The sequence below is a fragment of the Erpetoichthys calabaricus genome, chromosome 7 (genome assembly GCF_900747795.2).
Source record: "Erpetoichthys calabaricus chromosome 7, fErpCal1.3, whole genome shotgun sequence".
In the NCBI taxonomy this organism is placed as follows: domain Eukaryota; kingdom Metazoa; phylum Chordata; class Cladistia; order Polypteriformes; family Polypteridae; genus Erpetoichthys; species Erpetoichthys calabaricus.
In genome coordinates, this window is record NC_041400.2 from 62,087,703 (window position 1) to 62,110,978 (window position 23,276).

Below are 23,276 nucleotides of genomic sequence, written 5' to 3' on the forward strand. Positions count from 1 at the left end.
AGGTTTCAGAGACCAATGTGATTAAAACTTTTAAATGGATTAAACCCTACAAAACCGCTGGCTCAGACAGAATCCTGTCCCGTGTCCTGAAGGCATGTGCCAACCTGGTGTTATGGGTGCATGCTGATATCTACACCGTGTCCCTGTCTTTGTGCACAGTGCCGCAGTGTTTCAAGTAAACCACAATCATACCTATATCAAAGAACTCTGTTGTTTCCTGCCTTAATGACTACTGGCCCACTACATTAACCGCCATGATGATAAAGTGTCTGAAGAAATTGATCCTGATCCACATTAACCACAACATTCCTGATACTGTGCAGCCACTTTAGTTAGAATGCTGGTGCCACAGATCTGTGGATTATGCAATTTCCCTCATCCTGCAAATTGCAGTGGGATATCCATAAAGAAAAAACACCTTTTCTGTTCATTGACTATAGCTTTACCTTTAACACCAGCTATATCTGTGGCTGTGTATTCGACTTCCTGACAAATAGGCCCAAGTCAGTGAGGATTGGCAACAAGAACACTTCCACACGGTCCACAAATATCTGTGTCCCCAAAGGCTGCTGCCTCAACCCAATGCTATAGAGTCTTTTCACCTATGACTGTGTAGCAAAGTATGAGTACAACAGCATCATAACGTTTGTGGATGACACCACCATAATTGGCCTCATTAGCGACAATGATAAGGGTGATAAGGATGTAAAAGACCTGACTGTATGGTGCCATGACAACAACCTCTCCCTGGACATTGACCGATGAGTCAGAAGTTTTCTTTTTTTAAATTTTCTTGCTTTTTTAGTTATGCTGGTGTGAGTGTTCAGGCCATAGTATTTATTTACTGTATGTATTTATTTACTTAAAGAGCTTCTGTAAAAAGCCAAATTTCCCCCTGGGGACAAATAAAGATCTAGCTACCTATGGGGTAGAAACCAAAATACTGGTGAACATCTACCATTGCAGTATTGAAAGTATCCTGACTGGATGCATCACCATGTGGTTTAGTTACCTGACATGCCAGGATTGTAAGCTCCTCCAAAGTACTGTTCACACTGATCCTGAAGTCATTGGGCCTGACCTTCCACAGCTTCGTACCAGCTACTCCACTAGATGTCTGAGGAGGGCTGAATCCATCGTCTCTGCTGCTAGCCATCCAGCTCATCCCCTGTTTTAACTTCTGCCTTCTAGTAAATGCTACAAGAGCCTTACCAAATGGTCCATCTACTTTAGGGACTCTTCTTCCCCCAGGCCAAAAGGTCACTTAACTCTCAGTGACCTGCTCTTACCTCCCCTGCGCTGTACCAACCTACTGGTTTATTTCTAATTCTACTGCATGTTACACATGCAGTCTTCTTTTCCACATTAGGCCATTCTTCTACTACTCTTATGTATTGTATTTATTTATTTATTCATACATCATCCTATTTTCTTATTGCTGGTATATACTATACTTCCCCAAACAACAGTGGCACAAGAATTTCACTATTCTTTTATAGTGTATGTAACAATAAATATCTAATCTAATCTAATTCATTTTTTGTTTTTGTATGTATTTTATTTATTTAGTATGGTCTTGTTTATTAGTTATTTTTCAATTTTGTATTATGTGCATGATGGCTGGCTTCTCGGTAAGATAAGACATTTAATATTGCCCCATTGATCAAAATTGTACATTATCTTTACGATGTAACCACATAACATGATTACTTAGGTGACAGTGGGTACCCACTGAAGACGTGGCTTCTCACCCCACTCGCCAACCCACTGACTGAACAACAGTGATGTTATAATGACCTCCACTCTTGGGCTTGGGCAGTGGTAGAATATACTATAGGAAAGATTAAGGGCTATTGGCGCTGTCTGTATAAGACTAGTGGAGTGCTGCTCTATAGTCTAAAGAAAGTGTGTCACATCATGCACGCATGTAACATTCTACATAATATAGCACATAATCATGGCTTACCTGTACCTCAAGAGATGCGGTATGATGACCCTGATCCTGAACCACCAAATTATCAGTCACATTGGACAACGTTACAATGTCAATTGAATGTAATTACCAGAATGCAAAAACAGGTAAGAAGATGCACCATTTATTTTTTCACAAATTCATTTAATTTGTGTTCAGTATCACACAGTACTGTCTTTATATTCCGTAGTTTGTTGGCTACATCTCTCACTGCATTCATTAATGAATTTTGTGATTCCAGAAGGGCATCCGTCAGCACATGGCCAGAGATCACCCAGGTGTTTTCGAGGCAGGGGTGTGTGAGCAGCCAGCACCCAAAGATGTGGTCGGCACAGAAGCAGCAGCATCATCACCTGGAGCCACGTCCTCAGCATGGGGGTCAGCTTTTGTAATATTGTCTGGAACTGAATAAATAGAAATTAATACTGCATCTGCTGCCTGATTGTTCGTCTTATCCATCCATCCATTGTCCAAACCGCTGAATCCGAACACAGGGTCACGGGGGTCTGCTGGAGCCAATCCCAGCCAACACAGGGCACAAGGCAGGAACCAATCCCGGGCAGGGTGCCAACCCACCGCAGTGTTTGTCTTATAATATATGCAAATTATTTACACAAGTATGGACAATGGCAAGCAAAAAAGAAATCACAATTCACCGTCACCTGTGGTGATGTCAGAATTTCTCTCCCCCGCTGGTAAAATGCCAGTATCAAGTATGTCACCAATAATTGCAGCAACTCGCTGCTCAAATGGTGTGAGCTCTGGGAGTTCGCTACCTTCCCCCAGTGGTGTTGACATCTAAACAATGGGCTGTGACTCTCCTTTTCACTGCGACTTTTGTGTTTGACCCTTTCTTTATTATTCTGGGCACAGTGCGATTTTCTGATCCTGAACTTATGAGTGCCTCCGCCTTGATATGCCTCTCTTCAGTTTCCTTTTATTGTTTATCCCACTGCCTAAGCCACCAAATTGTACATTTTTACTTGCCTCTACTTCACTTAGCAGGACCTCCATTTTACATTTGCTTATTTTTTTTTCCCCCGTGCTTTCGCCATTGTCTTTTGTTGTAACGCTGAAAGTAAAGAGCTATTTATATTGATTTGCATATTCAAGATGCAAAATTCTGGGAGGAGTCAGGGTGGGGTGGCAGGCTTGTGCATGTGCGTTACATTTCATGCTGACCGGGATTTATTGAGTGGAAGAATGTGAAAGTTGGCATACACACAGATTTATGCATCTGGATTTTTTTGTGTATACACACATTTCCACTTTTGTCTATATGCCATGTTTTAGTGTGAATTATATGCACGGTGTTATGTATGAGGTCCCTGGACTTGGGGATTTTCTGTCATTCTTCTCTTAGAATCTACCAAGGTCAGACAGGTTGGTTGGACACTGTCAATAAGCAGTTATTTTCAAGTCTCTTCAGTGATGTTCAATTGGGTTCAAGTATGGGTTCTGGCTGGGCAACTCAAGGACATTTTCAAAGCTGTCCCTAAGCCACTCCTGTTTTGTATCTTCTCTGTGATTAGGGTAATTTTCCTGTTGGAAGGTGAACCTCTAGCCCAATCTGTGGTTCAGAATGATCAGGAGCTGTACTTTTCTCTGTTCAGCTTTGCCTCAACCCCGTCTAGTCTCCCAGTCCCTGTATCTGACAAACAACCTCACAACATGAACCCGCTACCACCATGCTTCACTGTTGGAATGGTATTGCACAGGTGATGAGTGGTGTTTAGTTTCCTCCTAACTGATTCTAATCTTGGTTTAATCAGACTAGAGAATCCTTTAGGTGCCTTTTTACAAACTCCAAGCAGGCTTCCATGTGTCTTATACCAAAGAGAGGCTTTTATCTGACCATTCTGTCATAAAACCCAGATTGGTAGAGTATGATATTGATGGTTGTCCCTCTGGATGTTTCTCCCATCTATACACAGGCTCTGTGGAGCTTAGGTAGAATGACTATTTGGGTTTTGGTCCACCTTTCTTACCATGGCCCTTCTTCCATAACTGCTGTTTGGCCAAGTGGCCAGCTCCAGGAAGAGTTGTGGTTATTTCAAACTCTTTCCTTGGAAAGCCTTCAGATTATATCTTTCCCCAGATCTGTGCTTCAACACAATTCTGTCTCCAAGTTCTGCAGGCAATTTCTTCAACATCATGGCTTGATTTTTTCTCTGGTACACATTGTAAAGTGTGAGACCTTATATTGAAAGGAGTGTGCTTTTTCTAATCATGTCCAGTCAATTGAATTGACCACAGGTGGACTCCACATGAGGAGTAGAAACATCTCGTTGATGATCAATAGGACGGAATCCACCTGAGCCCAATTTCACGTGTCATAGTCAAGGGTCTGAATACCTGTGTCAATGTGATATTTCAGTTTTTAATTTCTAATACATTTGCAAAAATAATCTAAAATCATGTTTTCACTTTAACAGTCTGGGTATTGAGAGTTGTTTGATGTGGGAAGAAATTAATTTAAATAATTTTAGCATAAACAAAAAAATATTTTATATTATAGTAATAATTTCTAAACTAAAATATCTGTTCTAATTTTTATGTTTTATGTGTGTTCTTTCTTTACTATGGGATTTTACTAGAGTGCTGACGTCCCCTGCTGGCTTGACTTCAGCAATAAACAACAGCAGCTTTCCTGTACTCTTTTCTGCATTCTTTGAGTTTCAAATCTGTCTGAACTTTTGATTTTCATAAAGGTTTTTGCTTGCTATATACATTAGAAGCAATATTCTGTTAATTTAATTCACTGAACATAGATCAAGATACATTAAATGCTATGTATTGTTCTGAGATGTTATTAGTAGAATAAGATATTTTAACACCCTTTAAACTTTTTCCCAGAGAATGGTTTCAACTATCTTTTTCTGTGAAGGCACCAGGAAATACAGTTGATTTTTCATTCCAGGATTAAGTTAAAACAACAAAACACAATTAATTGAAGAATCTACAATAGAACAAAAGAGCTTTTGTTTGTGTCATATTCAGCAAGCAAAATGGATTTGTTCTATGTCTCAAAATATCTTCAACTTTTCCAAAATTTCTTATGCAAGTTTACCTGTATCTTAGTAATTTAGGACACTTCTATTTGTATGGTGCAGCTGCAGCAAATAAAAGTGCACAGAGAGTGCACATTTTGATAACTGACAGCCACTTAAATGAAAGGGAACATTCCGGCACCACTTCAGTCAATGTGATCTGTCACAACTGGGTGAAATGACAGTAAAGATAAACAGCTGAAGAACTGCTGTGATGATAGACAATGACCCCTAGCCATTAAATTGCTGCAGAGGCTGAACAGATGGCGAGGTTAAAAGCTAATAGAAAAAATTCATCCATCCATTTTTGAATCCTCTTTTTCCATTACAAGGTAGCTAGAAGTCAGAAGCCTGTGGCACTGAGTACAAGATAGGATGCAACACTTGCTGGAATGCGAGTCCATCACAAGGCACATTTACATGCACTGGAATAATTTTGAGTTGATGACCTAATTCCTCATAGACAGAGACTATACAAACTCTAGTCTCTAGAATTGTGAGGCAGCAATTTTTATTTTGAAGTATAACAATATGGTTTTCTATTATTTCAGAAAATTACTGAAATATTTAAATGTAACACAAGATCCTTTTTAACCCAATTCTTGATCAGGGTGTGAGGCATAGGGCATCATCATAGAAGCATTCAGCGATAAGTTGATAACATACAAAAAATTAATTCCTCGCAGGTCTGAGTGGACAAAATCCATCTTAACTGCTGTATATGAAGAATGGGTAAATTAGAAATAACAGTAAAGTTAAAATAAATGATGTTTTCTTTTGGAATTTTACAGTAATGCTCTCCTGTGTTACCATGTTTTGGGTTTCCATAATCCTTAAATGGATAGAAGATACTATATTTTAAGTCTTCGCTTTGTTAATTACTCACTTATTTATTTTCTTATTTTTATTTTTCTAATATTGACGTTAAAAGTATTCCCTGTGGTCTTTGCAAAATATTTTATTGATATTCTAAGAACATTGCTGCTTGCCTAATATCTCTTTATTTAAGCAATACCTAAGAATATGGAAAAAAAGTAGTAGATATTTGGAACATTTATATTGTAATAACTTACAAAAGCTGGAACGCCAAAGGCAGATGCCAGCCTGATTGAATACTGATGAAAAAATCATTTTTATGCAATAACTAAAAAATATGGTTTTGTCTTTTCCATTCATCTGGATTGCATTCAGGTGTTAAAAAACCAAAGCTATTTTAAATGTCAGTAATCGCTAATAAATACTTTACCTCACAATAGAATAATAAAGAACAGAGCCCAAAGGTAGCACATGTTTGTTGCAGGTCACATTTGTATTCTTGCTCACACAGATCATTTAATGCCCAGTTAACGTATTAATGTGTCTGTGATATAGCAGGAATCTGGAGAGCACAGATGAACCTTTAAATCCTTGGAGTGATTATGAATATCCTTCACAGAAAGCAGGGGAACTCAGCTTCAAAGTAAGTACTTCAAGAACTGACATGCAGTATTGCAAAAAAGGTCTTTTAATGGGGGAAGAAAACTTTCAGACTTTAGTGCTTGCGTAATGAGGAAATTAGGAAGTGTACATGTGAACAAATGTATGATGTACCTCTCTTATTTTCTAAAGCTTATGGGGTCACTTGAATTAAGGGACTTTTCTCTTCTAGCTTAGCTGACTAGGGAGATTGTTATTTCCTGTTCTGCAGTGGGGAGGGTATAGCAATGGCTTGGACCCAATTTTACTTTCTGAAGTAAACAAACATCAAAACACTAACTAGGCAGGTAGTGAGTAAAGTGCTGGAAGGAACTTCATGCAGGTCATCGGCTCAGACTTCAACTACCAGCACATCATTTGACTCAAAGCAAGTCATTTAACCTGCCTATGCTATGCTCTGTAGAAAGCAGTGAAGATTAATGAGTTTCAACGCATCACTGTGCTTTATATATTTAATAAAATGTGCACTAATAAAAATAGCCTGCTCATACATACTTGTATTATTATTATTTCTTCTATGTTACAGTGTTCGTTTTTTTCTTTTTGTTATACACTGCTTGCCATTGTTTTCATTCTACCAGGACATAGACCGAGACAATGTTTTTGTTTTAAAGAGACTTCTAGAAAAGTATATGAAAAACTCCTAGTTAGACATTGGTTTATTATAGCTGAACAATGTTATCCTAAACATAAAGAAACTGTCACCACACCCTGGCATGTTGAAAGTCCACAAGCGCTGGACCCTGGAGAGGCTGGAACACCACACAGATGTTGATCTGCTCCACCCTTGGACTCTGAAATTGCCTCCCAGTATATCCATCCACCTGGAAATATAAGCACACTCCTACAAACAACATCTGGAGAAGATATCAGGATCACAAAGAGCACTTCAGATGACTAAATTCATCTCTTTGGTCTCCTGACACAGTCTCTTTGTGGATTTGTATGCTGAATGATTCATTGTTACAATATAAGTATAAACTTGTTATATGAGTCATGATTGATTTGCGTTGTTGTTGAGGTTATTTGGTCACTATTGCGGCTTTGAGGTGGCACTTTATGTGGAACAGCCTCTCCACACTAAACACGGTCCATTCAAAGAGCTAGTACTCCCTGCTGGACAAATGCTCCAAATGAGGAAATAGTGTATATATTTTTTTACCATTTTGTAATTGTAGAATTGTACAGTCATATGAAAAAGTTTGTGAACCCCTCTCAGCCTGCATAATAATTTACTCTACTTTCAACAAAAAAGATAACAGTGGTATGTCTTTCATTTCCTAGGAACATCTGAGTACTGGGGTGTTTTCTGAACAAAGATTTTTAGTGAAGCAGTATTTAGTTGTATGAAATTAAATCAAATGTGAAAAACTGGCTGTGCAAAAATGTGGGTACCTTTGTAATTTTGCTGATTTGAATGCATGTAACTGCTCAATACTGATTACTTGCAACACCAAATTGGTTGGATTAGCTCGTTAAGCTTTGAACTTCATAGACAGGTGTGTCCAATCATAAGAAAAGGTATTTAAGGTGGTCAATTGCAAATTGTGCTTCCCTTTGACTCTCCTCTGAAGAGTGACAGCATGGGATCCTCAAAGCAACTCTCAAAAGATCTGAAAGCAAAGATTGTTCAGTGTCATGGTTTAGGGGAAGGCTACAAAAAGCTATCTCAGAGGTTTAAACTGTCAGTTTCAACTGTAAGGAATGTAATCAGGAAATGGAAGGCCACAGGCACAGTTGCTGTTAAACCCAGGTCTGGCAGGCCAAGAAAATAACAGGAGTGGCATATGCGCAGGATTGTGAGAATGGTTACAGACAACCCACAGATCACCTCCAAAGACCTGCAAGAACATCTTGCTGCAGATGGTGTATCTGTACATCGCTCTACAATTCAGTGCAATTTGCACAAAGAACATCTGTATGGTAGGGTGATGAGAAAGAAGCCCTTTCTGCACTCATGCCACAAACATAGTCACTTATTGTATGCAAATGCTCATTTAGACTATCCAGATTCATTTTGGAACAAAGTGCTTCGGACTGATGAGATAAAAATTGAGTTATTTGGTCATAGCAAAAAGCGCTTTGCATGGCGGAAGAAGAACACCGCATTCCAAGAAAAACACCTGCTACCTACATGCAGAGGGAGAAGTACCGGTACAATGTTCTGGAATGCCCATCACAGTCCCCTGACTTGAATATCATTGAAAATCTATTGGATGATTTGAAGCAGGCTGTCCATGCTCGGCAGCCATCAAATTTAACTGAACTGGAGAGATCTTGTATGGAGGAATGGTCAAAAATGCCTACATCCAGAATCCAGACACTCATCAAAGGCTATAGGAGGTGTCTAGAGGCTGTTATTTTTGCAAAATGAGGCTCAACTAAGTATTGATGTAATATCTCTGTTGGGGTGGTCAAATTTATGCACCTGTCTAATTTTGTTATGATGCATATTGCATATTTTCTGTTAATCCAATAAACCTAATGTCACTGCTGAAATACTACTGTTTCCATAAGGCATGTCATATATTAAAAGGAAGTTGCTACTTTGAAAGCCCAGCCAATGATAAACAAAAATCTAAAGAATTAAGAGGGGTTCCCAAACTATTTCTCGTGACTGTATCTACCATCGAGCAAATTCTGTAATTCCCTTTCAACCTTTCAGTATAAGATATGAATCTGCCCATTTTCTAAATAACTATTTAGACTACAGAACCTATTTAAGCAACAGTGGGCCAATTATAGAAACCTGTTCTAAACAGGATGACACACCCTCACAGAGCACTGTGTCAAAATATCCAAGCTTACTCAGACTGGGCTTATTTATCAATGGCAATCAATATAACGGCATGTTTTTTGGACTGTGGGAGGAAATCTTCATGAACACATAGATAACAAGCAGACTTCACACAGATGGTAAACCAGTTGGGGATTCAGCAGGACTCAAGTGTTGTAAGGTGAAAATAGAACTCATTCCTCAAATGTACATCCATTTAAAGTTTAATAATTAAATGGTATTTTTAAATGTACTTTACATTTTTATAAATCTGTATGCCTAAATCATATACTAAACAGTTCACCTATTACATTTGTAGCTGTGCACATAAATTCATGTTTTCATCTGTTTCACTTTAAGCTTTTTACCACTAAATGTAAATCACGTGAAAACTTTTTTAACATGTGGAAAAAGATCCTCCCGGAAAACCGGGGTACATTTAATATCTTATTTCACTAGTGTTGATGCTTTAAAATGACTGCAAGTTCCAATTTTCAAATAACCTAGGCACAATTATTGCATATAGGCAAAGATTTCCTGACTATGTATGGAAAAGTTAACTCTATTCATTCATCTCTTTCCCCTACCCAGTTATTCAGTGGATCAAAATTCAAAGCATGTAATTGTTAGATTTATGTAACCATGATTGGTAGTGTAATGATTTAACTCTCGGCTTTCAACTTTGGCTTAGCAACATTCACCACCCCCTTCCCCACTAACAGTATTACTTCCTAAGGAAACTAAACACTTAAAAGCACAAATCATAGAGTAAGAAGGGACTTCATGATGATTTATATATCCCTATGCAGCATACAAAAATACCCAAATAAAATACATGTTTCAATTTCCTAATGTCAGGGGTGAATTGCCAACATCTGAGCTATCCACTCAACTTTAAAAAATAATATCCATATATCCATTTTCTGAACCTGCTTGATCCACTTTAGGATTGCAAGGTTGCAAATAAAACCAAATGTTTTATTTTATTGCAATTACATAAAAAGGGCATTTAAATGAAAGCTTAGTTTTCTGGAAGTCTCATCAATGAGAACAGATGATGTCACAGACCTGCAAGAATTATAGACAGCATCATTGATTTACCTTAAAAGGTTATATTTGATTGACACAGAACAATTGTTGCTAAAGCTTTAAGTATGGTATTAATCCATGAGCTGTTGGCTCTATCTGATCATTATATGACATCTAATTTAATCATATCATGTAGCACATGTCTAGAAGTGGCAATCATGAAAAAAGCAACCTACTGTACTGTTTGTGGAATAATTGTGCTGTCTACCTTGGATATGCAAATGAATTGTATGACAGCCAAAGCTTCTTCATTTAGTGCACACCGAATGTTTCCTATAAAAAATTCTGTTTTTGAGTTCTTTCCACTGATGCCAAAAGCATATCAAAGAATAATAAGAATTAATGTGGAAAACTGAAGCCTAGCCACTTTTCAAATCTTACATAATTTATAATGCCTAACAAACTGACAGCTTATGAAGGATGAAGGAACTCGATCAAGTGGGGGTCATGGTATATTGACACAATAAGGCTCCAGTCCATTACAGGGCACACTCATGCACATTTTAGAATCAGCAGCTGACCAATTGGGAAGCAAGAGAAAACCAGCGGACCTGGAGAAAATTTGAGGCAGACATCTAGAGAATGTGCAAAGAGAATATCCTGGAGATTTTGATTGTATTACTACAGTAGATTAGACTATTGCAAGAGAATATCACATTACTTTATGATAGCTATTAAAAAATGCTTACAACACGTAAGGGGTATGTCCTGTGTGAGAGCAGTATAAGCAGACTAACATACATAAGAAACTCTTAGGAGGTCTCATTTTCAAGAACTTGTTTATTTATTTTCAAAAAGTATCTTTCTGTGTTACAAATACTCTCTTCTAGAAAGTGCAATGAACAGGGTAATACCAGCTCTTGGAGCATTTTTTAAAATGAAAAAGTTTGGCTCAAGTGAGTGCTCTTGTCTCTTCCTCTAATGAATCTGAACAACCCTAATTTATAGAATTCTATATCTGTGATCCAAACCTAGTGTTTTTGATTTTTAGAGCTCTGTGTTTTGATGGAGCAGTACCACTAGTTAATACCATATATGTGAGAACAATATTGTTTGACAGATATAATATTGTGCTATCTTTATTATGACAGTGTTTGAATACATCTATTACTGACAGTAAGCCAGATCTCATGATCTCTTGGACATACTAGTTATCTCCAGTTTTGGAAGATCATCTGCCCTGCTCAAAAAACTGACCTTTATTCAATGAGTGGTCACAGAGAGGGGATCAGACAAACAATTCCTGTAACAAATATTCTTCATGCAGCAATAATTAAGTGCTTCCAAAATGCTCAATCTGGTTTCACTAGAAATGTTGTCTGATGTTTAACATGAGCGCTATACAAAATTTGGCCTTCCTCACTTGTCAATGCAGCATTTGTAGTTGCTAAGAGATAGATAGATAGATAGATAGATAGATAGATAGATAGATAGATAGATAGATAGATAGATAGATAGATAGATAGATAGATAGATAGATAGATAGATAGATAGATAGATAGATAGATAGATAGATAGATAGTACTTTATTTGTCATAATATGAAATTTAACTTTTTATACAAACTCAAGAAACCTTATAACAAAAAAAAAACAACAACCCCACCCACCCAAATGCAAACAAGAATTTCAAAAAAGAAGGACTTAGCTAAAGATAGGAGAGTGCTCACAATGAGACATTATACCGGCATACTGCTATACCTACAAAAGAGCCCCAATGCGATATATTCTCACTAGTAACTTTCTTTAAATTTATGGTAAATGGGAGAACGTCCATCTCGCATCTTGACTGTGACAACACCAGGTAAACAAGGTTCATTAAAAATGGAGTGATTATTTTAAATTTAAGCAAACACAGTACATGACTCAAAGTGCCAAAAGAAACAAGACAATACAATGCACGCTGCCCCCTGTGTTATTCTCTGCAAGATTAGTTCTTATCTGTCAGGAGCAGTGGCTCATCAATTTATGAACCAACCCCGTTTCCCCCTTTGCCAACCAAACTATTCTTGTTCTATTTCCGTAGCTATGGAACCTTCACTTCAGACTTTCTCAAAATTGTAGAGGTAACCATTGCAATATATCACCAAAAGCAGATGCTTTGTTGAGGAATTATAAGTAAAAAATTGTTATATTTGGTAAATATTGGGGGGCACAGGGCCCCTCAGTGACACCCTGAGATTATATTAGTTTAATTGGTTTACTCAAAGAAATCAATTAAAGATCATTCAATAGGAGTCAGGTAGGCAAGAATCCCTTAACAAAGAAAATGTCAAGCAACATAGAAGTCAAAAATGGTCAAGTGATAATAAAGGTAAAAATACCAAACATAAAGTCCAACAAATACAAAAGGTTAAACATATAAAATAGGCTGAAATGCTTAAAGGAAAAAAGAATAAAGAGTCTATCAATACAAAAGGCAAGATTTCAATTAAACTGACCTTTACATAGGTAAATACAAATGTTTGAGGAAGACAGGAAATCCCCAGCATGATGATTTCAACCTTCCCGAATCCTCTTTGGACCCCTCTCTCTCTCTCTATCTTTAAAAAGAGACCCATACTTTCTTGTCACCTACTGGAATGTCTGGCCTCTACTGTGCTGGAGGAACATTGCATGTTTTGAACAAATCCTCCACTCCCAACCCCTCTCTTCTAGTATGGTTTCCTTGCCAGTGGCACACTGAAAACATCCTACTGGCACATTTGTGTCTCTGCCTTTTCATACTACCATGTACAGTTGTTCTGTGGCTGGCTAAGCAAGCAAGGCACCAACTCACTATATACTGACCATTAAGTGAATGGATAGTTGAAACATTTTGTAACAAGTGAATATACAGAGGGACACGATAATAAACTATGGATTTCATCCATCCAGAGATATATATCTACAAATACAAAGGTCCGACAAATGTTGATCTTGAACATCCTTTAATGACCTCACTCCATTCACCATTACCACATTCATTTAATTCAAACTGAATTTTTTTAAACTGTGAGAAAGGAGCGTCTGAGTAAATAATACAAATTCTTGAAATTTTGGGAGACTTACACATTAGAAACAGATTGTGTAAATGACTTTTATCATCGCTATTTCTATATAAAGTCAGTGCTCACAGTAATTTAAATAAATAACTGTGCATTGTTCCTTATATGCCAAACAAAATGTTTATACCTTAAATAAAACAAAGCTTATTAACGAAAGAATAACCTTTAAAATGTTTTCATATGAAGACATCTTATATAATTGAGAGTCAAATTATGGGTTCCATCCATCCATTTTTAACCTACAATTCCAGTACACTGAGATGTGAAGCTTAGTCCAACAGCATTGATACAAGGCTGAGGGCCAAGGTGGTCTATTTGCACACTCACTTAAGCACCAAACTAATTTTTACCGACATAGAGTCTCTAATGAATGTAACTGAAATAAAAAAGGAAGGCCATGTGCAGAAAATGTGACAAATCTTTTTCTGGCTGAAAAATGAATCCAACTCCTTGGCATTGTGACACAGAATTGTTGATCAATGTAACACTATGCAAAACTAATTATAAGATTTGTTACTAAACTATTACATCACATTTTTGCAGAACTCAAAAGAATAATATGTCCTTGTAAAATAACTAAATGAAGCCAGCAGCAGAGGTTTAATAAAAAAAAGTTAAGCAAGTCTAGATCCATGTTTTACAAGTTTGCTAATCCAGAGTATATGAAATCAAGTGGAAAGGGGCCACCAACAATGACAATCTGTGACAGCTAATGTCACAAAATGAAATCCATATGTGTCAAAGGATGAGTCAAATTGGGCTGGGATAATTTACAGAGATTAAACACTGAAATATGCTATAGTTTATTTTAAAAAGGAGACCAACTAATGAATGTGCTCTGCTCTTCACACAAGGTCAGAAAATCTGGATTCTAATATTTAAAAATATTAAATAGTTGAATCTAATGAAAATGTGTGAATTTGGTGTACTGCATAGTGATAATATCAAATGTGGGAATGAAAAAAAGAGAGACAGAACCTACACAACAACAAAAAAGGTATGCCAAGGACACCAGGAATCAACCAGTGAAGGGACCTCATAGGAAAGGAAGTCAGTAGATGTCAGCAGGATTTTGTTCAGAGGTCCGAATAATGAAAAGCATTGCAAAGACTTATTCATTGCATTTTTCTGTTCTAGTTGCCTTAGGCACAAGCACACATATGAAAGGAGAGGCTACCCACATATGCCATTGTGAATCAAGTCTTGTTTCCTGGATTCAATACATCTGATACAAAATAATATGCAGTGAAAGACTAGTGCACGCACTGTAAATTATTCCTCAAATTAGCACCTTCAAGCAATTTAGATTTTTCTGTGCATGATGCTGAGCTTGTCCTGTGTGTCATTTTAGATCACTTAAAATGTCAGCATCAATATTTAAGCCACATACACCGAGTCCTTATTAGGAATTGATCCTGGAGGGGAAAGTACATGATTTCCTGCACATTACCTGTAATGTGTGGTTCTTTAATACATAGCTTTGTGAATTGGGTTGGAATGTAAAAGGCTGGGAGGACATTTTTTTGCCGAGCTTTGAGTGCACCTTGTGTCACAGATTATTACATTTGTTGTCATGATGATCTATGAATCTTGACTCACTGCGTCTAAAAGCAGTAAATAAGCCTTACTGCAAATTAAGACAGGTGAGTGGACAAATATCAGCTAGGATTTCTTCTACATGTACTGTATCCGTAAGGACAGAACTCTTTAATGCATTAATTGTTTATTAAAGAGCGCAATGTAAAGCATAACATACCCAGTTTAATCTAATTGAGGGTAACATGAACAGGGTTGTCAGAAGAAATTTAAAGGAAAAGAATAACTGGCTGACTAATGCACAGAGCAATTGGTAGGGAGACATTTCTGGGTGTGGTTCTGAATGAACCTCTCATTACTCTGTTTATTATTATTTTATTTATTGATGGATGGAGACTAGTAATAGTCTACACAGCACTTTCAAACACTACATTTTAGACTGAAGGTTATACATTAGCTTAAGATATTGAGTACTGAGCTATAATATTAAAAGCTAATGGAACTATCAAAATTATGCAGCTGTTTGCTTCCGTGTTTAAAGTTTGATGCACCTAACCTTGTGCTCAGGAAAGCACAGCTCAATTTACATATATTTTTTTTTGAGTGGTGGAGTATGGGAGTTATAGGCAGCATTTATACTGCCTAGGATAATGCAGTGATCATTTTTTCAATTTTTTAAACACCTTAATTTACACAGTTACGGACAGTAGAATACTGCTGAATAAAATCTTTTCTGACCTCTAAGGGGCTGTATTGCTAACATTGTCTTCTTCTCTTCTGCCTAGTGAGGGCCTTAACTTCACTGTTTCCCGTTCCCCTTCCATAAAAACCCGGGCTGCCTAGAAGAGGGCGTAATTTTGGCAAGCACAACCCACCAGATGGAGCTCCTGAGCAAACTGACCCTAATCCAGGGTCGAACCTTCACTTTGTTGTTTGAAGCCGAGGGCTAAAGTTATAACCCCTCAGGAGCGTTCTCTTTTGTTCTTGAACTTTCTGTTTATTAAACAGGATGTCTCTGTTGGTGCCCCAAATTTTTGTGTACCTGGCCACACACTTTATAATATCTTTCACTAACATACCATGAAAAACTATGTAATGTTTTGCAGGTTATTAGTTCAGATATTTTCAAATAGTTATTAAGTGATAATTCATATATTGGGTCATGTGTTTGTAAGCATTTACCAATTATTTAACAAATACCTACAGTAATAAGGATTTTTTTTTAATTTACCATTCAGCAAAACACTATTTGTGTTGGAAAATCATTCAACAATTTCAAACTGATTAGTAGCAAATGTCTTTAAAGACCAATTATACCTTTCATTTGTAACTTGTCCACAAAACTGGCCATTTATGTTTCTATCCACTTTGTAACTGAAAGAATTTAGGCATATATTTACACTTTAGATATTTACAAAATAATTACTTCATCAGTTGTAGAACTTTTTTAAGTGCTTAACTTAAAACTGAAACTATTGCTATAAAATGGAAATTATGTTAAAATGTTATATTTCATAACATACCTGCTAATCCAGTTCAGTGTTATGGGTGGTCAGAACATATCCTGGCAGTACTGGATGGAAGCCAGGAACAAGCTGTGGACAGGGCACACTCAAGACAATCAAAGCCAATTTGGAATCACCAGCTACTGTAACCTGGAAATCTTTTGCATTATGTAAAACCTAACGTATGTGGAGGAAAGCCTGCACAGATAGAGGGAAAAGTGTAAACTGCACATAAATAATGACCAGGTGTGGGATTTGAACCAAGGATTCTGCATCTGTGAAGCAGCAGTGCTAAAGACGGTTTGCCTTGTTACCCTTTACCAGAAAATATACAGTATACACAGTATGTGTACAACATACAGTATATATGTATATGTGTGTGTGTATAAACAAATTGAAATTTATCTATACCTGATTATAAGGACAATAGGAAGAACAAAGTTAATATTACAGTTTAACAGTATTAAAATATTAATAGCATCAACCTAATGACAATGTATCTATTAGATCTGACTACTGTACAATTTGTTCTTTGGCCATGATGCAAGGCACTTTAAGCTGCTAAAGATTAAATGAAGGCTGGTTAGCTACTAATGTAAAAGGCAAGAGGCGAATTCTTGCTTTCTCTTCCCTCTCTCTCTGTCTCTCCCTCTCTCTTTCCATCCCTCCCCCATTATACACTCTCTCTCTCTCGCGCGCGCGCTCTCTCGCTCAAATCTCTCTCTCACTCTGTCTTCCCACTGGCAACGCCTTTGATAAAAGCATAATGTGAAGAGATAAGGTAATATAGGTCCCACCCAGCCTGATTTAAAGGGTCTTTGTATTGGCAGGAGCAGCACGTGTAGGGGAGGAGCAGGGGGTGGCCCCGGTCGGAGCACTGCTGGGCTGTCTCTCTGTTTGTATACAGAACGCCGCGCTCGCTGTCTGGTCGGAGCGGCTCTCCTCTCTTGCTCTCCTCTAAAGCATCGCGTCGTTCACCACTGCAGTCACTGAGATCATCCGCCTTCTCCGAAAGGACTTACAGAAAATAAGAGGATAATTACCACTGGTGTTGACACAAAAGCGTTCCAAGCAAAGATCGGAATTTGAAAGATACTTGTGCTGACTGTGTGTAAAGATATCTACCCCTAATCCCCGTCTTCTCAATTTTCTTTAAAGGATGGGACCTCTAGTTGCTTTGCTCATCCTCTGCATAGGCGCCTCTGTCCCGCAGATAGCAAAAGGTGAGTGAGTGGGTAACAACAATGTAACGTACTGTATATGTACTGCATGGTTCAGATGGTTTCAGGATAACGTTTATAACTGGGGTTTGCTGTTTCTTACAACTGAAGGTGCGACCAAACAAATAGCTTAAACATTATCCCACACCTAATTATTTTAAAAGTCCCATTTCGGGCAGCATCATATACCGCTGCCAGATTTAGACATCTGAAACAATGTCAACTTTGGGAGTACTTCTTTTTCAGTGGCTCTGTGATATCTGATCTGTCTCAGTGTTGCGCACATGTTTTTATTATATGTAATTTATATAAACGTTGTGGATGCGATTGTGGAGATACTGAAATCCTTGTGTAATGCTGCAGTTCATTTATTTTATCCTATAAAAAAAAAAAATCAAAGGTTTTTTTTTTTTTTTTTAAAGGCATACACCAGTTTAGTATTAAAACTTGCTGAAGTTTAATTTTTAGGCTATTAAAAAACAAGAGACAGCATCCTCTAGGGGATATTTAAAATGTACCTTTGAACTCAACAGTTCTTCAAGGCACTTTACTGTTTTTACTCAATGTAAAACCCAGAGGGAAGAAACGCATTTGTTACACTTTGAAGTAGAAATAACGAGATTATTAATCACCGCAGGGAAGACCTATTGAAGACTATATTTAACGGTGTATATACAGAGAGAGAAAGAGAGAGAGAGTGAATTAGATAGATAGATAGATAGATAGATAGATAGATAGATAGATAGATAGATAGATAGATAGATAGATAGATAGATAGATAGATCACGTAATATCAGTAGGTATTAAGACATAAATTACTGCATATCCCAATGGATTCATACGAAATGTAACCCTTTTAAGTTCCTTTATCTGGTATGATTAATTTAAATTTAGGCTATGTAGAAAATTCAATGGTACATGTACGTTTAGGCAACTAACGGCGACGCAGAAAATAAGTGGATTATTTAAGGTTAAAACTGGAAACTGATTACGGATGTATTTTCAGTTCTGCGGCTAATGGGTATTCAAGACATTAAACGATTTCTGGAAGCGGGCTTCTTTCGTGCAGTGAGCACATTGCGCTTAAGGTGTCACTGTTCATTTTGTCCTAAATTCGAACCATCTTGAATTATTACAGCTTTTTCTCCTCATACCCCTCCCTCCGCTTCCCTTTACCATCGCCTTCTTCTCAGCTCCGGACACTTTAATCCAGAGGTCATAGAGACGGGTGGAAAGTGTAGTCTTGTCCCCGGATAATCCTGTTGTAACGGTGCACAACTGTTTTAGCGTTCCTATCATAAACAACCAGGCGAGTGAAAATAAAAGCCTGCAGAGTTAATCAGATGAAGAGCACAAGATTTTAGGAGGGTGTTGCATAATGCATAGCTGCCATTTAACTAGACTGTGAAGAGGGACACACGCGCTCTCTCTCTCTCACATACACGCACACACGCACGCAAACACACACATAGATGTACACATATTAAAAGTGTCGCTGATTAGTCTAATAATATTCTCCTAATTTTCTAAGCCATTTTAATTATGATTTTGAATTAATTATTCATAAATTTGAACCCGTTATAGAGTAGCCTCGCGCACTAAATCAAATTACTCTTCATATGCTTGATTACTAGTTATGGAGGAGTTTTTATTAACCGTTTAATTTTCTTTCTTAAGTCGCTGGTGCTCTGCTTATTCCAAATACATGCAAATAAATCTGCATTTAGTAAGTCTGTAACGCTAGAAGGAGTAGTATATACATAGGCTATATATTCTTAAGAAGTCAATTAACAATATGGGCAGTGCAAACCGTCCTCTTCGGTTTGCGCTTACAATATTTCCTGGATAAAGTCAGCTGTAGAGAGGAAGACATTTACTGTACACACCGCTTCTCAAAAAAAATGAAGTATCCAGGTGTTTCCACGCCCGTCCTAATTCTCTAAGGTCCTGGAATATACTTTGCGAAGGCATAAGAAAACATTACCAAGCCAATATTCTAAAATTAAAATAGTGCGACTGTTATCAAACCAAATATTAAATTCAATGTTGAATTATTAACCACACTGGTGCTTCAAAATCCAATAACTTCCAGGGATCTTTACAGTCGGCATGATATTCTTAAACAAGGACTGCTCTAGGTGGAAGTCTTTGATTGCTGGAAGCCAATTTCATACGCTGCTAAATAAAAGGGAAACATCATCCTGATATTTGAATTTGGTTAAATGCCAAATGACACAGTTAAAAAGTATGGTATCAATATTTGCAGTAAGTAATGCGTGGATAGTCTTGAATTACATTCATTTGTGGTACAGTTCTGTTCTGAGAAAAAAATAGCCCCGTCTATCTTATTACAGGTATATAAATAACTATAGCAGTATAAGATTTAGATTTTTACACCGAACTCATGAACATATTAACATAGTGCTTTTTTAGATCTGAATCCTGTGAATGTGAGAAGCCTAAATGCATTTTAACGTTAACGGTCATCATCTGACAGTAAGTAACGGTGGAATTCAGTATAATATTCAGATTTAGCAAAAGAACAAACACGCACAGAAACAAGCGTAGACAGTCTAAAGCGCGCAGATTGGCTATACTGTATACATCACACAAGACTGACTTTTTCCATTTTTAAAAGAAAACTGCTGTATACGACGTTTCCATGACTAACACCCACATACAGAGAATAACCGAGGAGCTTGCTCGCCGCCTCTTTTGCGGAATATTTGAAGAGCATTTTGCACGTAACTACTATTGGATGAGTCCGCTTGCCGGGTGCTGCTCTGGTTTGTTTGATTACTTTGATGACGTAATGGGTGCAAAAACAATTCCCAGTAGCTGGCATCTGTCATGTTTGCATAATTAGTCATCATCTTCATTTACATACAGTAGAAGATACATTTGTAAGTTTTGTTTAAAAGCAAGCACCTTTTCTGCATTTTCTGTCCACATCTTTAGTACATAAGATCATAACTTTTTAATATACAAAAACAACAGTATATTAAACTGTAAGGACAACAGCCCATAATAAACCCAAGATGACGACCACAATCTGGGTAAAAATAAATACAATATTAAATATATATTAGACTATGTACAGTATAGTTGTAGATCCTTCTTGGAATGCTAAGAAAAACTCCTTAACATGGAGCACGTTGACCTGTGAATGAGTACTAGTGCATTTATGTTTATGAATAGGTAATACTGGTGGATTTTCAGTACTCATATTTTACAGCTTATATTGGTAACTGCAACACAGACCAATGTTTTGCATTGTTATTTTTCATAGTCTTTTAGGTGAGCTTTATAGGTCTTGAAGATTAATGTCAAATGCATTGGTGTCAGTTCACTGAAATGGACTGGCTCACAAGGTTTGGTGGTACTAATGTGGCATCAGTTTTGTATTGTTCATAAATATCTGAAAAAAATAATGAAATGCAATCCAAAGCAATGCTTTTTTATTTGAGATTGGTTGAGCATCTAAATGTTTTTTAGACTGTAGAAAGTGACCATAATGATAGGAGAGATCCTTGGGTAAAAGTGCCTGATCCTCCCTGGAATGATGGAGTGGATGAAAGTAGGTCACAGTATCCTAAACTTCAAGCTGGTTCACATTTCCTTGAGTGTGTTGTGGATCCTTCAAGAAAGTGTTTTATTCCACAAAGTATGTACAATACATGAAGAGCCTTTGTGCAGAGGCATTTATGCAGGCATTTGTATTTCATTTTTATCTATACAGTATTTATATTGCAAGTTGCAAGCTTGACCAGTCTTGATGGCTTTTCTGGGGTTATATCTGTGTACGGTTGGGAGTCATTGACACGGCATATGGTGTTGGTCTGACAAATCAGACAGAAAAGTGAAAACATTCTGACAGTGAAGAGAAGCACAGGATTTGAGATGAAAAATTAGAAGAGTGAAAGGGGATATTCAATGGTCCATCACTTTATAAACTACCAAATACATTCTGGAAGAAAAACAACTTTTGAAACAGTTGAAAATGATGTTGTAGTCCAGAGTTAAAAATAAGGTAACAGCAGGCAGAGAGGCCACAAATAATGGATAAAGAACAGTCCAGGTGAGTGGTCGGGTCCTCTTACATGAAACGTAGCTTTGTAGGTAATAATGCAAGTCCGATGAATATGTCTAAGACAGTGAGATAGGTATGTCTGTATAGTACTATGGAAGGAAACATTTTTAGATTTTCCCTTTTTCATAAATGTAATTGCATTTTGAAGTGTTTGTACATTTCCCATTGTTGTTAAGGTCTTTCTGTGTAAATGACAAATTATTTGATTACATATGGATAAATAATGTGTTTGCAAATGTGACAGGCTAATTGCTTATTGACCATTTATCATTATTCACATACCTCTTAAAATTGGTTTTCACACCTTGCAACATCTGTTTTATGCCATAGTGACTGTAGAAATGGATTTATAGTTAGCATGGGTGCTTTAATATGACAGTTATCATTTGAATCCCATCCAGGTTAGACTCTGCTTTGTTTCAGACCCTTAGAGATTTTACAGTTTTTCTAGAGATGAAAAATACAAATAGCCTGCAAAGCTTTCCCATTATGTTAACTCCTTGGTACCACTGTAGAAAATAACTTTGCAGCTGGGAGCCATTGGATATTTGCTGTCTCTGTTTTGATTTTGTATCTAATCTGGTAATTTTACTTAAATTAAGTAATAGAAAATGTCATATACTGTATACAATACATAAACAAATACTTTTTACATACTCAAATAGAAAAATCATCAAAGGAAGTCTAGAGCGACAGTGATTTTAGATGCATGTATTTTTTGCAAAGTGGCATTTTACATATCGACTTTAGTCTTTAAAGTGCCATCCATTTAGTGAAATCCTATAACCTGTCCAACTACCATCAAAGTGGAAAGGTGCAAGAAAACAATTTAAAGATGTGCCACATTGAATATTATCAAAAAATTATGCGGCTTTTCCATAATAGATAAGTAACCTCTCACCTCTATCCCCATCACCATATAACCTTTTCAGTCATGCCGCCATGAACAGACCTAAATATTGAAATCTAATACCTTATTTTTTGAGATCCATCTGTTCATTGTATGAACTTGCTTGATCCCACATTATTGTTACATAGGGCCAGAGCAGTTATGTAAATTTGGTAGGTGTACTGTAGAGTACTGTGAGTTAATTGCAAAGCACACTTATGCTGGGGAAAGGTTAGAGTCATTAATCTTAGTATGTAAACATTTGGTACAGTATATAGGCGGAAAACCATCAGCTAAGAAGGACAAAAATGTAGACGCACGCAGATCATGCCAGCTCTACACAGTCATTGAATTTGAATCTTGCCACAGCTTCCCTAAGCTACTGTATGTGGCAAAAGCACTGACTCCTGTGTGATCAGTCTGCTTTATGTTCCTACCACCTGCACTTCCAAACAGGTAATCCACCTGAAGCTAAGCTTGTTTGGGCCCAGTCAGTACTTGGATGGGAGATCATCTAAAAAAAAAAAGATGGGATTGTGGCTGGAAGAGGTGTTGGTGAGACTTTCAGGTGGTTCTTCCCCTGTGATCTGTGTATGGATCGCAGTGCACCAATGCAGTGATGGGGACA

General features: G+C 37.2%; 1 protein-coding gene across 6 annotated transcripts in view; it reads left to right on the top strand.

The window, feature by feature from the left end:
- Nucleotides 1-17,186: 17,186 nt before the first annotated feature.
- The window catches only part of LOC114654277 (EGF-like repeat and discoidin I-like domain-containing protein 3), a 981,185-nt gene continuing 975,095 nt past the window's right edge, over nucleotides 17,187-23,276 (top strand). For 4 of the 6 annotated variants that reach the window (XM_028804714.2, XM_028804715.2, XM_028804716.2 and 1 more), the window contains exon 1: nucleotides 17,188-17,672. In XM_028804714.2, coding sequence (XP_028660547.1) covers nucleotides 17,609-17,672 — 64 coding nt within the window. In that variant the 5' untranslated portion in view covers nucleotides 17,188-17,608. Of the gene's footprint in view, nucleotides 17,673-23,276 lie in introns of all 6 variants that reach the window. The other 2 variants (XM_051929619.1, XM_051929621.1) reach the window with 2 other exon arrangements.